Below are 14865 nucleotides of genomic sequence, written 5' to 3'. Positions count from 1 at the left end.
TGATAATCCTAAAATAGATGGTTAAGCTTGTGGAGATCAGGTTTTTTGATACCACTTTGGGAAGGTTTGTTTAAATTTCTGTCATTTTCACTTTCGGTTGCTGTCAATGTTCAGGTGCAGCCTTGAACATGCGAAACAAACCATGCATTAAACAATTATAATGATATATTTTACACTCAGCTACTGTATAAATGGAAAACACAACACATTCCTGTTGAATAATGATCTGAGTCTTGCTTTACAGGTGGGCGTGCTCCTTATCCCGTCGAAAAAGGAGAAAGACAGAAGAAGAACTATTCACTGTCCCCACTGATTCACTATGCTACCTCAGCTAGCCACCATGTGACCAGCTGCCCACGACCTGCAGCGGACGTCACGCAGAAAGTTCCCTACTGAAACAGGAAACTACTCAGCACAAAATCAGTTCAATACTCAGAGGGAGCAGGGAGTCACTGTGCTGTACAAATGAGGCGCATCCATAAAGGTACATTTTAATTTGGATAATTTATAAAAACCATTTCACTTCTGCACACTGTAAATTATTTCATTGGAAATGGGAGTGAAAGAGAGCAGCTTAAAGTTGATTGTCTATCTACTATGTCTGAAAAAAGTCATCAAGGAGACCATGATGTCCTTGATATCACTTTCATGTCACCTACTTTAAACTCATAGTCTGAGTCTATGAGTGTGCATGTGGGTTCATGTGTGTGAATGGTCCGAATGTGTCCAGCATGACAACGTCCTCCTGCTCCTTTAAAAAAGAGTCTGAGTTATCACAACATCTATGCTTTCCATCACAGGAGCTATAAAATCTATTAATGACAGAGCAACCTGGTGATGAATGAAGAAAGCAACGCAGGAATAAAGAGCATAGCCCTGTAGTGACAAAACGTGATGTGATGTAAGGGCACATACAGTAGCAGCAGTTAAGGATATGGGAGGTTTCTCTTGCGCCTGTGCAAAGACATCTCTCGATGTACTTGCCTTTCGTTGCTCCCTTTTGATCCGGGGACATGTGTGACATCTTCTCTGAAAGCCAGCCAAATGTTTTAGAGTCTTCTGTGGTTCCAGTGCTGCTGTGTTTGTTCAAGGCAGCCCCTCTCTGTCGGCAGATCTAAATTTACAAAACAATAAATTATCACAGATCTTGTTCTCACACATGCACACACACAACGTGGCTGAGGGATTGTGTATTTTTAGGGTCTGTGATGTCCTCTGACCTTTCATTAGCTGTGTGGATAATGCAACAGGTTTTTCAGATGATTATTATTTAAACAGCCACGCAGACCAGCTATTATTATCCCTACAACTTAACATACACAAATTATTACAGCATTAAATCCATTTCCAATTGGAGTGGCACAACAATCCTAAATAATAAAAGAACAAAGGATGTGGTCTCTCAACCAAAATTATTTATTTGTCATAGTCAAATCAGAAGCTTTTGTTTAGTAGCTTTTGTGTAATCATGCGAACAAATAAACCAACAAAAAAATGTGAAGGAGCGCCTGGAGAGTGCATCTGCCTGAAGTTAACCAAGAATTTATCGTCGAAACCATGAAGACAAAGCTTCCCTAACCCTGACACATTTTTCCTCAACCTAACCAAGTTGTCTTTGCGGGTAAACCTGACCAATCCTTTACCATAAGGTTGACTCTACATGAAACTGAGCGATCACTCCCTCAAAAGTGATTTTCAACGGTTTTTGAGGGCAGAGACAAACAAATGCTGTCTTGCTGATATAGGGAATTTAGATCAGAAGACGCTTCCATCTGCTATTCTAAGGGGCAAGACCCAGAGACTGCATAACGATGGACGAATTGGCAATTCCCAATTGAAGCAAAAGCATCTTGATTGCCCCCTAGAGGCTGGTTGGAGTATGGATCATAAATCCCACCTGCTTCATGTAAGTAGATGGACAATGATGCTGAGACCTCGATATGGTGGCTCGACACCATGACCACTACTGCTCAGACTCTGCCTCCAAATGACACTATCAGAGCAAGATGGCCGCACCTGAATCCAAGATAATTTGGCTTCATTTCAACAGAACAGTTCATGGCATGAGCAATGAAAGTGTTTGGTTGTTTGGAAGACGTAGATGGCGGACGTGGAAACACTCCACATCTTTCTCTCTCTTTTTTGTCTTTCTCCCTGCCTCCACCTGTCCTTTATCCTTACACCCTTTCGTGGACCTCGTGTCTCATACGTTTGGGAACTCAGCCAGTCCTGCCGACAACAGGCTTTCCTCCCTGCTCCAGCCTGACAGAGGATGGGAATACACGCTGAGCTCATCCCTGCTTGACTGGTGACAGCTCACAGCATAATTCCCACAGGGGACACGTTACTGGGCCATTAGTCCAGATCTTCCACCTAGGGCACATGCCTCTGACTTGGCCTTGGTTCATTCAGCCAATCCCTTTTCTGACTACGTTTCCTTTCAGAAATAATCCTGAGTGATTATAATGTATCAGCACAGAAATCAATTGGATTAGTCCAAAACCCCTGCCTCTGTAAATCTCACCTTCATCCCTCCTTCACCCCGATGCAACCTCTAAAACACAGCGTTGTCAGTAATTTTCCTCTGAGGTGATGGTTGCCAGATTGGACCCGGCACATCAGGGCGAGCTTTTCCTCCGTTACTCACAAGAGGGCACTTGACTCTGTTATTGTTTATGAAGAGAAAGCTGGGGTCAAGTTCACAGGCACGGAGACAGAAAGAGAGAGAGAGAGAAAGAGAGAAAGAGAGAGAGAGAGCGTCTGCTCCAGCTCCAGCCCTGCGAGAGAGAGCATAACTCAGCCGTGTTTGTGCTTCCCTAATTCCTTTTGATTTAGCAGAAAATTGTGAGCTGAGCTGCAGTGCACAAATATTCACCAGAGCTTAGCTTCTTTGCCTCACCTCGCGGCCTCTCACAAACCTGTACCCACTCCATTCTGTGTGTTTGTGCATGTGTGTGAGTGTGTCTAACTCTGACAGCAGTCTGCCTGTCGGGCTCTAAGCAGAAATACAAATGTCTCTAAAAGGAGCTTAGCTTCAACAGCCGCTTTGGCATAAACACTAGGACTGTTTTCTCAAGCTTTTGATGAAATAACAGTTTGCGACAGCTATAGCTAATTCTAATAGTTTCAATTCCGACAGGGATTTTCGAGATTTGTTTACTTGTTTGTTAGTGTTACTGGGTCAGCTGATTTAACTCTGGCATTTTCAACCCGATATCACAAACTCCCTGAAGAGAGGGAGATCAGGTCTATATGCTGATAAAAGCTATATGTGAATTGGTGTCTGTAAATGAGTCAAGACCTGGTTTTTGAGATTCTCAAAAGTAGTTTTTAACCTGTCACTCAAGGACAAACAGAAACATCACACTGCCAAGCCTGAAGACAACCTGAAGACACGCAGACAGATGCGTGGGAACAAAGGTAAGGATGGTCGCTCTCCAGGGACACTGTGTGTGTGTGTGTGTGTGTGTGTGTGTGTGTGTGAGTATGCTTTATTCCAGCGCTGTCTCAGCACTCTGTCTCTTACACATGTGGTTCATATTTAAGCCATAGTGCTGTTCCACAGGACGATTTGGCTCTGTTCTCCCAGTCCCACATTCCCTGCTTTTTTCCTCTGACTTTCACTTCTGCTCAGCTTCAGGTGGTGTATGGCTGCAGACATAACAAATATTTAAATAAATCTATAATTAATAACTTATATGATGGAAAAGCTTTCGGTCTACTTAATTCGTACTGTTATTGCACAGGGAACACAATTGTGATCTCTGGGTGCCAGATTTAGCCTCAGTCATTTTGCAGGTCGATAACATCAGGTTTGTATCAAGTATTAAATATTTGAAAGGTGTGTGTGATGAAGATGATGGAGAGTAGTGCAATCAAATAACAAATCAAATCAATCATCAAATTATATCCAGTAAAGTGATTCAAAATCCTTTCAAATTGACAAAACAATAGATTTGGATAAAATCTTGTGATACGTTACCACAATATTTGTATATGCAGATTTCTCCTTGTCCATTCTCTATACAAAAATACTTATAATAAGAAGTGAAATGTTCTTAAAATATGATTTAAAAAAATACTTTTTACTCTGAATTAATTATCCATATTTTCTTGGGGTGTAAAAACTAAGGCGCCTTCATTCATTAGAATAATTTCTGTCTGTGTGGTTTCAGATGAACTCCTCATTTTATGCACGTCTCTCCATCCCATCCCTTTTTAATATCTCCTTCCAAACTCTGTAACCTCAGCATCTGCCCAATGGGCGAGAGGAGCTGACAGCGAGCCCTCCCTCATCTCTCCCCCTCTCTCCCACCCTCTCTCTCAGCCGCGACTCTGTCCACTGATAAAGGAGAGGTCCGGTGCGAGCAGCATCCGACCCGGCGCAGTCACACAGACGACAGAACCGCAGCCAGTCCCGCAGCATCTATACCAGCCTCTGGCTCCAGCTTCCAGTCAGACCATTTCTCTCATGCCTCTGAACTGAGCACCAACCGAGGATAAGTGTTTGGGGAGCTGAGTGGAGCTGGAGGAGTGAAAGCAACCGACACTTGTTGCTCGCCTCGTCAGGTAAACCTCCTGTCGGCAGCCTGAAGCGCGCAGTCTGGTGCGCACATGGCACAGAAAACGCGTCCCTCGCTCTCCTGACGCGCAATATGGAGACACACACTGGATAACGAGGCCTTTGAGACACCGAACGGGCGCTTAACCTGACTTCACATCAAACGTTATCTAAGTTGGCGCGTTTTCTTCTGATTTCAGAATTTTTGGGAACTTTTTTTAGTCGTTTTTAAAGGCGCACAAACCATGCTGGGTTTAAACAGGATTCTGAGCCTCCGGGCGACGCGGATTCGGAGCTATGGTTCGCCGGGCGTCAGACTCTCATCCCGGGCTTCTTCCCGGTGCCAAACCCCCAGTGCCAGTTCGAGGATTTACTGTGCGTGCGTGTTGCTGCTGCTGCTGGTTACACCTCGGGTGGACTCTTCATGGTGGTGAGTGTGCATCCCTCACACCTACAGGCCTGCCAGCAAGATTTATAGAAGCTGAATCTGCAGCCTGTACTTTCTTTTGGAAGAAACGATTAAGAAAATATGAGCGAAGAAAGCTTGCGATAATTATAATAATAACTAGATTTACCTTATGAGTGGAGTTGTAAAAGGAAAGTTAGAAAAATGCCACACAGTTTGAACATCCATCACTGATCTTAATCATTTGAAACGGAGCTGGGACTGCTGCCTGGCTCTAGAAACTTCAAGGATTCAAACTGCCAACGAATTTAAATTATGACGACTATTTTAAATAACCCTTTTCCAAACGCTAAAGAAAAAACCTGCTCCAATTAATTTTCCAGCAGCAGACGCACAAGGCCATCATGAGGGTTGAGGGTTTGTGTAAGTAAATTTATTGTGGCAGACACAGTGTGAAACCGACAGTGCTTTTCTCATCAACTTAAGTTGCTTAAACTTTATTATGATTCTACTGCTTATGTTCGTTTTCTCTTGTAAATAACCAATTTAAATTACTTATTAAAAAGAGTTTCACAGGCGATGATTTGTCATGACTGAGTATTTTTTTTATTCTTTGCCTTGTAATCTCTATGGGGTAATGACTGCTGAATAAATCTTACCGGATTTTTTTTCTGTCTTCATTTAATTTAATTTTAATTGACAATTTCCTAGAAAAAAAAGGAAAACAACCCAAAACGATGAGTTTGTGAATACACCTCTTCAGGATTTTGTTTCTCAAACGCATTTTGCTGCGTGTCAGTTTGTTGGCCTGCCACATTCAGCAATAATAATACAGCGATAAATGTAATTTATGTCGGCGCTGTTGGCTGAACGCGTGTTCAGCTCAGCTGGAGCCTGCATTAGACAAGGCAGAGCAGTCATTAATTCACCAGGTACCACACACACACACACACACACACACACGAATGACTTCACCAAAATACCCCAAAACCAGCCATCTAGAGCATAGGTGAGGGGGTGAAAAAAATATCTCAACGCCTGCCTAAAAACATACGTGAAAATGTCCATGTGTGTGCATGTTTATAGGAAAGGTGTCTGTGTGTGGGCGGGTATGGGGGTAAAGGAATGCCTAATAGGTTGTGTAGATTAAAAGCAGTTATGGGGAGTGTAGAGGGAAGAGTGCGTAAAGGCTTTGGGTTCGGGCATTATTGGCTTTGGGGGGAATTTACAGTGTTTGAACTGTTTATCACATTTCTGTGTGTGTAAGTGATGACGTGAACGGATCAGCAGCATTGACACCACAGATTGACCCACTTGAGAAAAGTAAAAAAAATGCCTGCATAAATCAATATAATTTTTTTTTAAATATACATTTTATAGTTGTGATGAATGTTCTTGTGAAATATTTGCGACCCATCGCCTTCAGTTATTTGTCTCCTGTGTGTCTTTTTCCTCTGATGCACTGGTCTTTACAGCGGGTTATTTTAGAGTAGTGGATAATGATTTACTATCCTATAAAATCCATAAGACCTGACTTTCAGAGAGACACACGGAGAGAAAATGAAGTGTGAATTGCTGCCCTGCCTTCCCTTTGATGGGCACTCTGTTCTTATTCCTCCCCTCTAATCCCACTCTGGGGAGCAGAGAGCCTCCAGTCTCAATCCTCTCGCCCGGCCTCATAAAACGCGACCACACAGCTTCACGCTCCCCTGACCTCCCCTCACTGACCCGCCAAAGCCAGGCAGCCACTGAGCTGCGAGAGGTCTCGTGCTCGCACACAAATGTCACGACCAGGTTTAGAGTTTATTTTGGGTAAACTCGATGCAGCATTTATCTTGATGGGATACTGTAAAAGTTTTATTGGGACACAGAGAAGGACTAGAAGAAGCTCTCTGCAGCGGGGCTGTGGGTAAGATGAGGACAGAGAGGAGTAGAGTGAGTAAATGGGGTCTGAGTTTGACAGGGTTATTGGAGACCTCAGACTACTTGCTCTGATTTGTGACAACATGATTTCAGCTATTCTGTTGGGAAACGTCTCAACACACATACACATACAGGTCTTGTGGGGAGAGGTTAAGTGCTTATTTATTTGGAGAGCAGAGTAAATGGTTTCCACTCCCTTCCTACTCGCAAACCTTAAACTGTTAAGTGTAGTGAACTCTGACTCATAAAGGACTGTTAGTGTGTGTTTCTCCTTCATGCCACTCACCTTCCTTTGAGTGTGCATCCACATGTGTATTTAACTACCATAAGAGAGCACCTATACTCCTACACTGCAATATCAAGCACTGCACTGCACTGTATTACAGTCCAACTCAGACAGAATCCCTTGTGTGTTGTGATTCACGTGAAAACCACCTTCAATTCTCTGGTGTTCTTTGCATCCTCAGGTACATCGGAGCGCTCGGGGCCCGAGTGATCTGCGACAACATCCCAGGTTTGGTGAACAAGCAGCGGCAACTTTGCCAGCGCCACCCAGACATCATGCAGGCCATTGGCGAGGGCACCAAGGAGTGGATCAGAGAATGCCAGCACCAGTTCAGACACCATCGCTGGAACTGCAGCACACTTGACCGCGACCACACAGTGTTTGGACGTGTCCTGCTACGAAGTAAGTCCATGTGTGTTTCTGCGCTTGAGTATATGGATACCGAGCCCCATCTGTTGCTACTTCACCCCTCATTCTCACCCCAGCTCTCCGCTCTGTCCTTCTCCCCTTTATTCTGTGATCGTCCTTCTTCATACTCACATATGCTGGTGCTCCTTGTTTATAGTCACTAATGGACTGTTGTAATGCCTTATGCCTCGTCAATAAACACACAGACTTCGAGACATGGGCTTGTCGTCATTTTGTTTTTCCACTGCTGCCAGACCGCTCCGCTTTGTAGCAGATGCATGTTAACATACATATGTTCTCTGTCTTCTAAACTAGTGCATGCATAATTCCATTGGTGTCAAGAAGTCAACTGGGGATTAAGTACCTGTGTGGCATGCCGTGTAAAACGTAGAGAAATATTTAGGATTGTGGTCTCTGATTATTCTATTTCTGCTTTTATTGCATTTGAGCAAGGGATTATCAGATATGTTTAATTTAAAGTCGCAGATGTTGCAGAATGCTGATTGCACAAAATAAGATGTTTGACTGTACAAAAGGAAAAAGAGTCTGACAGCACTGACACTCCTTGGCTTGTTATTGTCCCTCGTCCAGCCATCCGAAGCATGTGTGGGGGCAAATGATGCATGGAAAAAAGTAGCAGATATGGAGATACGGGCTGTGAGTGTGTGTGTGGTGGTGCAGAGGAATAAACAGTAATGTAGATGTAAATATTTAGAGTGATATTCCCTCTGTCTGACCAACAGCGCAGATTTGAATGATGACCAGAAATGCCCTCCTCCACCCCCCCCCATGCACCCCTCAGCACCCACTGCCCCCATACTCATTTCTCCACACCCCACGGATGAAACAGGACATTCCAGTGAACAACCAGGTTGAATCGGCTCCTCTGGTTCAGATAGGTTTGAAGAGTGAACGCGTGCTGGTATTTTGAAGTGCTGGTACTTGAGCATTGAGATGTCATAAAACATTATCCTTCTACTCCACATTTCAGACAGAAATACTGCTTCACTAATCTTGTTATGACTTACTTTATAGTGTTTGCTACAACCATACTACAGCATTGAAATCCTTAATACAGTATCTGTCAGAGCATGTTTAAAAACAGAGACAGTTCAATAGATCTGAGAAACAGATGTAACATGCACCTTTTGTGAATGAGTAACTGCGTGCTAAGGTGATTTAAGACAAGACTAAGACTATAACGGTGCGTTCAAATAGGCAGGTGGTGAAAGCAGCTATGCAGCAGCATCAGTTGTTAACTTTGAATGGGGGGATATCATGCATTGCTTAAATGCTTTGTGGTTCCATTGCTTCGCTTTGCTTGTGCTGTGTGTGCGTGCAGCCACCAGCCAATCACATCACCTGCAAATATTAAAGCACAGGTGTTAAAACAAACACAGGTCCTGTCTGATATCGAATTTAAAAAGGAGTCTGGAGAGAGGAGGCTGAGGCGGCGTCTGAACCCGGATGTGTGTTCATCTGATTGTACAGTTTTGTCCTGTGTACTTCCCTGTAGTGTTGCATGGACAGCTAGCATGGTACATTACCATGAAAGCCAGCTATATTGTGTCCCACTGGCAACCTGATTGTGAATTGTCTTATGACGATAGTACTAGCAGCAATCGTCAGGCTCACCAACGTCAAGTAATTATTAAGTAAGTCATTATTTATTCAAGATTCGATTAATGCGTTTCTCATGTCATTAAATTGGTTTGACTTGGAGTTGTTGCATGTTCACCTGAAACACATGGATCCATCCTCTGGGGACCATGAATTTCCCCAGCAAATTTCATTGAAATGAAACCATTACTCTCTGTAATAGTCAATGATTGAAGCTTTGATTCCAGATGGTCTGTCATGGATCCAGGAGGAGACCAGAATCATTAGGGGCCATTAAATCTTCACCAAAGTCCCTGGCTGATCGTTGTTTAACTATCTTAATCTGGATTGAAGTGCTTGACTGACAAACCACTTGACGGACTTAGGCGATACGAGCATTGTGTTGACAATTAAGCCTTTTTTGACAGTGAAAACCACTTACGTCTGTTTGGCTGACCTAACAACTTTACATGTTCTCATGCTTCTTGCTGCCATAATGCTTTTGGGGTTCTTCAGTACCAGAAAAAAAGCAACTGTGACCAAACACTATGTCTAATTCTCCCTGTGTCTTTGGCCACACAATAGATGAGTCATATTCTGAGGAACTACAGAGACCAGGGAAGAACAGATGAGCAGTGCAATGGTAGATAATGCTGTCATGACATCACCCTGGCGCTGATTAATGGGGTATCACTGTGTCTGTCTTTAAACAATTTATGTGAGCAGAGGAGAGCCCCACAGCTAGAATTATTTCCATGATAATATGTAAACAGAGCTGTCCTATGAGCCTACTCCACGTCAGGCCTAATACATCAGCTGCACCTTCACGTCCCGATGGCTCACACCCAGGCCTGGTCATGGCATTACACTGTGTGTATCTGTGTATGCATGTTAACGTGTGAACAGCAAAGCTCTAAGACTTGAGGTCTCGTAGGATCTTAATGACATGATACATTTAACCTCTCTGTTTCTTTTTGTTGTTTCCCTGCTTTCTCTGACTCTCTCTCAGGCAGCCGCGAGGCAGCATTCGTCTATGCTATCTCCTCAGCAGGAGTGGTGTATGCGCTCACTCGCGCCTGCAGCCAGGGGGAACTGAAGACGTGTAACTGTGACCCGCACAAGCGTGGACGGGCTAGTGATGAGCGGGGAGAGTTTGACTGGGGCGGCTGCAGCGACAATATTAACTACGGGATCAAGTTTGCCAAAGCCTTCATAGATGCCAAAGAAAGGACGGTTCGAGACGCAAGGGCACTCATGAACCTCCACAACAATCGCTGTGGCAGAACAGTAAGTGTGCTGTTTCAGCAGTATCAATTCACCTGATATCTTGTGGCATATGCACATGTTTTGTTATATTTGCCCAAGCTTTGGCATATCTGCATCTTTGGCACAATTTACTGTTCAGCTGGTATTTAAGCTAGGGTTGATATTCTGGAAAAGCAAAAGCAGGCTACACTTTGGAGAAATGCCACAGATACATCCCGCCCCCTCCTTCTGACCCTCTCATCAGAGATATACCCTCACATCATATGAATGTGGACTACCTGCCAACTGATACCAGCTTTTCAGATGACGTTATTTATTGATGGCTTTCGGGACGTGACGAGAATTTCAACGAATGAGTCCAGAAACAAGTTACTAACTCTACCTTTAAAACACATCCCTATTATCTCGATTCCACAAAATCTTTACATGCAAATGAAGGATGAAAAGTTAGGTGACATTTTAACTTGTTGGAGGGATTTTTTTTTCCAAATAATGAATCCAAACTTTGAAGCCTTATTCACATTCTCACATATTCACAACCTCCTAGGATCCAGTCTCAGTATGAGCAAAGTGTAAACGGGGTGTGAGCTTTCTGCTTCCACCCAAATGAATGTAATTTTATTTGAGGGGAAAACTTTTATTTAAAACCTCCACCAAAACTAAATTTTTGCACACACTCAGGAAAGCAATCGAAGTTCCCTTTCCTCTCCAAAGAAAAGAGGAGACTGCAAAAAAAGTGTCCTGATCATTTGTGATAATTCGTCAAAGGCTGATTCATTGGAGGAAAGTTGTTCTGATAAAACTGTTCACAGAGATCTGTTTCTAGAATAATTAAATACATTTTACTATGAGCAACAACTACACAAAAATCCATCCACCTCCAGTAAAAGTATACATTTAAAAAGTGGATAAAAAACCTGGGCAAATAAAACCAAAAACTATCTGCAAGACTGGATACTACACAAGATGTGAAAAGAATCCATTTAATTTAGTTCTACCCTCTCCCTGAATTTTTATAACATGGCTAGGACAACATAAACCAAATCACGACTTCTCTCTATGTGTGAAGGCAGTGAAGAGATTCATGAAGCTGGAGTGCAAATGTCATGGAGTGAGTGGCTCCTGCACGCTGCGGACATGTTGGATGGCCATGTCAGACTTCAGGAAGACCGGCGACTACCTGAGGCGTAAATACAACGGGGCCATCGAGGTGACGATGAATCAGGACGGGACGGGCTTCGCTGTGGCAAACAAAGCCTTCAGGAAGGCCACCAAAAATGACCTGGTCTACTTTGAGAACTCACCGGATTATTGCCTGCAAGACAAAGCAGCAGGTAAGAGAGAAGTGACGGAAGAAGTAGAAGAAGGTAGACCGGACACTCAGGCAGTTTCTCATGGATGTTGATGGATGGCCCCGACTGTGTTATGTGTATGTTCATGCATGACTAGTGTGTGTGTGTGTGTGTGTGTGTGTGTGTGTGCAGATAACACAGTAGGCCTCCCGTGTGATGTCTGTGGAAGCTAATATCCTTGTACCCTGGGGACATGGTCGTTCTGTGACCACCTGACCTCTGTCGGTTTCCGTCAACACAACCACACAAATTGTACACACAAGTACACAACCCCACGGTCAGAGAATGTGTTATTCAACCTTTACACGATGCACCTAATCAGTGTTGATGGATAAAAAGACAGTCAGACAAATGTTTGGCTACAGGACACCAACGCCTCTATCATTCAGCTCTGTCCACCCCTCTCTCCTTCTCTTTGTCCCCCTCACCCTCTGTCCCTTCATCCATCCTCCCCCCTCTTTCTCACCTTCCCAGAGGAATCCACAGCCTAGGGACAGAAGCAGCTAATTTGAAAAAAAAATCACTTCTTTCTGTCTGTCACAGCCTCTCTCGCTCTCTGTCTGTCTGAACTAAGCGTAGCTGGAGGGCAAAGTGGGCCTCAGAGTGTGAGAGCCTGTCTGTCTGTCACGCTCCACTGTCCATTTAACCCTCACAGACAGACACACACACACACACACACACACACACACACACACACACACAAACACACACACACACACACACACACACACACACACACACACACAGTGGCTTCAAAGGGAGCAGTGGCTTGGGAAAGGCAGTGTAACTATAGGCCACTCTACCAACACGGCATAGTTGTGTGTGTGGGTCTGTTGTTCTACGGGCAGCTTGTTGTGATAGGTAGCCGTTCAAACGGGGAGCTTCTCACACCAAACACCAGCACTAATCTCTGTGGGGATGACATTCACATAAGACACAGACAACATGCCATTGCATTAGGTAATAGCCAGACTGCATAACACAACGATGCACTGAAACTTCTGAGTTCCCAATTCAAAGTATGAAAACCTCACTGGGAACCAGTGACATTTGGAATGACACAAATGAGTAAACGTCCAACTACGTAATCTAAAATTTCTGACAGTACATCCCAATCTTCAGTCCACTTCAAGCTATCATAACCAAAATATTTTGTGCTCTGTGCAGGCTCCCTGGGCACCGCTGGACGAGTCTGCAACAAGACGTCACGCGGCACCGATGGCTGCGAGGTCATGTGCTGTGGACGGGGCTACGACACCACGCGGGTTCAGCAGATCACCAAGTGCGAGTGCAAGTTCAAATGGTGCTGCGCTGTGGAGTGTAAGGACTGCGAGGAGTCTGTGGACATACACACGTGCAAGGCCCCCAAACGAGCCGAATGGTTGGACCAGACCTGAGGACACGCTCCTAAGCCCCCCATAATGCAGCCCCACCCCTTTCCCCTTTGCAGGACATCCTGTGGAACATGGCATTCTGGGAAAGTTTGTCTGAAAGTGCTCCGCATCTCCGCCCTCCCCTCTACCCTCCTCAGTTCATCATTGCATGGCTTTTCTACTTGTCTCTGTGAAAGCACTAGAATTCAGTACCCATCAATATGAATTAATACCCATAATCCCTGTTTGTGAATGGCCTTGTGACTGACCCACTGGGATCCGACAATGGACAGTGAAACCAACGAACACTTTGGGGTTCGGGTGGATTGGGCTTTTATCAAAGATTCAGTCCAGGTGGCCTTTTTTTCTAGTGTGTGGTTCTGAGTTAAAATGGTTTGCTGCTTTCACAACGCTTTAAAAGACACATTTTTACATTAACTGAGCCTTCAAACATATCCAGTATTATTACAACAACATCATATACTCACATAATTTTCTTAATTTTTCTGGGGAAATACACTTTTATCCACCCAAACGAATACTTGGTTGGACTTTGGGAAGTAGCTTGACAAGTGCACTTTGAGAAGTGGAAATCTTAAGAGTAAGTTTGGCTCTGCGTAGTCAAACAGAAGTCCAGACAGAGGACTACCAGAGGACGAGGAGGAGATGGACACCAGATGAATAAATGGACGGATGCATTATTGGAACTTTGAATGCAACTGTAAAAAAAAAAAGAAAGAAAGAAAGCTGTTAAAAAGTGATTTATTTAAATTGTAAAGTGTTTCATTTCTCATCTGCGGATGAGACTGCACTACATTGGCTGACACAAGGAAAGAGAAGAGCACTCCCATTATTGTGATTATACAGTTTTCAGTGAGTAAGACAACAAACTGCAGATGAAAAGAAGGTGAAGAAGAAGAAGAAGAAGAAGTATAAAGCCTGGACGGTCATTCAGTCACACATAACCACTACATCAGACAGATTTCACTTCTCTGCCTTCCAGCTTGCTTGTATAACAATGTGTATATTGCCTTATCTAAACAGATGTTCATATGAAATATATGGTGCATTAGTATGACACTGGTATCTTTGTTTTTTGTTCAGACGGATAAAACGTAGAGGATGAAGGTGAGAAAGAGACTAGATAGCGTGGACGGGGGAGAACTAATCGGAATGAGCGAGTTCTCTTGTGCTGCTGTCATAACCTGCCATGTTATTCTCGTGTGTTATATCACACAAATGCATACGCCATCACATCTCCTCACCAGCATAGGCCGAGAGACACTGGGGCAGTAATAACACAAATCAAAACAAAGGCTGATTCAGATGGATCAGGGTGGGGTGTGTTATATCAGTCAAAGGGGAGGGAAGTGTTTGATTAAAGGCCCAACCTAAACCCCCAACCCCTGCTGGCCTCCTCCCACCCCTTCGCTATGTGGAATTCCAGGTGGGTCCCAGGCTAATGACTAGATGGCTGTAATTACCCGGGGCTGTTGATAGCTGGTGATTGGACATGGTCGTGCCACAGAGGACCTAGTGTGGGCTCCTGCTGGGACCACATTTAATCAAAGGCTTCTTGGCCGGCTTATCAAAGGGAATACTTTCCAGCAATCTTCTCTGCCTCAGCCCCCTCCGCTTCCCAGACTCCTGGTCCGGTTCAGTCTCTGTTATATTAGAGCCCAGAGACTCCT

The 14865-nt window shown here is 44.1% G+C and overlaps 1 protein-coding gene across 1 annotated transcript; it reads left to right on the top strand.

Moving 5' to 3' along the window:
• Positions 1-427: 427 nt before the first annotated feature.
• On the top strand, positions 428-14248 carry LOC109634998 (protein Wnt-2b-A). Its single transcript, XM_020095874.2, has 6 exons — positions 428-484; positions 4176-4991; positions 7358-7578; positions 10193-10470; positions 11519-11783; positions 12969-14248. Exons 2-6 carry the CDS (start codon positions 4807-4809, stop codon positions 13196-13198), a joined length of 1179 nt encoding a protein of 392 aa, XP_019951433.1. The 5' UTR covers positions 428-484; positions 4176-4806; the 3' UTR covers positions 13199-14248.
• The last annotated feature ends 617 nt before the right edge of the window (positions 14249-14865 follow it).

Source organism: Paralichthys olivaceus, chromosome 6 (genome assembly GCF_024713975.1).
Source record: "Paralichthys olivaceus isolate ysfri-2021 chromosome 6, ASM2471397v2, whole genome shotgun sequence".
NCBI classification, from domain to species: Eukaryota; Metazoa; Chordata; class Actinopteri; order Pleuronectiformes; family Paralichthyidae; genus Paralichthys; species Paralichthys olivaceus.
The sequence above is the reverse complement of the archived record's forward strand: the minus strand, read 5'-3'. Positions and strand labels throughout refer to the sequence as shown.

Excerpts from the sequence above, each read along its gene's own strand:
- LOC109634998 (XM_020095874.2), top strand. The coding sequence starts at position 4,807 with ATGCTGGGTTTAAACAGGATTCTGAGCCTCCGGGCGACGCGGATTCGG. Across the intron at positions 4,992-7,357 it reads CGGGTGGACTCTTCATGGTG|GTACATCGGAGCGCTCGGGG; the intron begins GTGAGTGTGCAT and ends TTGCATCCTCAG. Across the intron at positions 10,471-11,518 it reads ACAATCGCTGTGGCAGAACA|GCAGTGAAGAGATTCATGAA; the intron begins GTAAGTGTGCTG and ends CTATGTGTGAAG.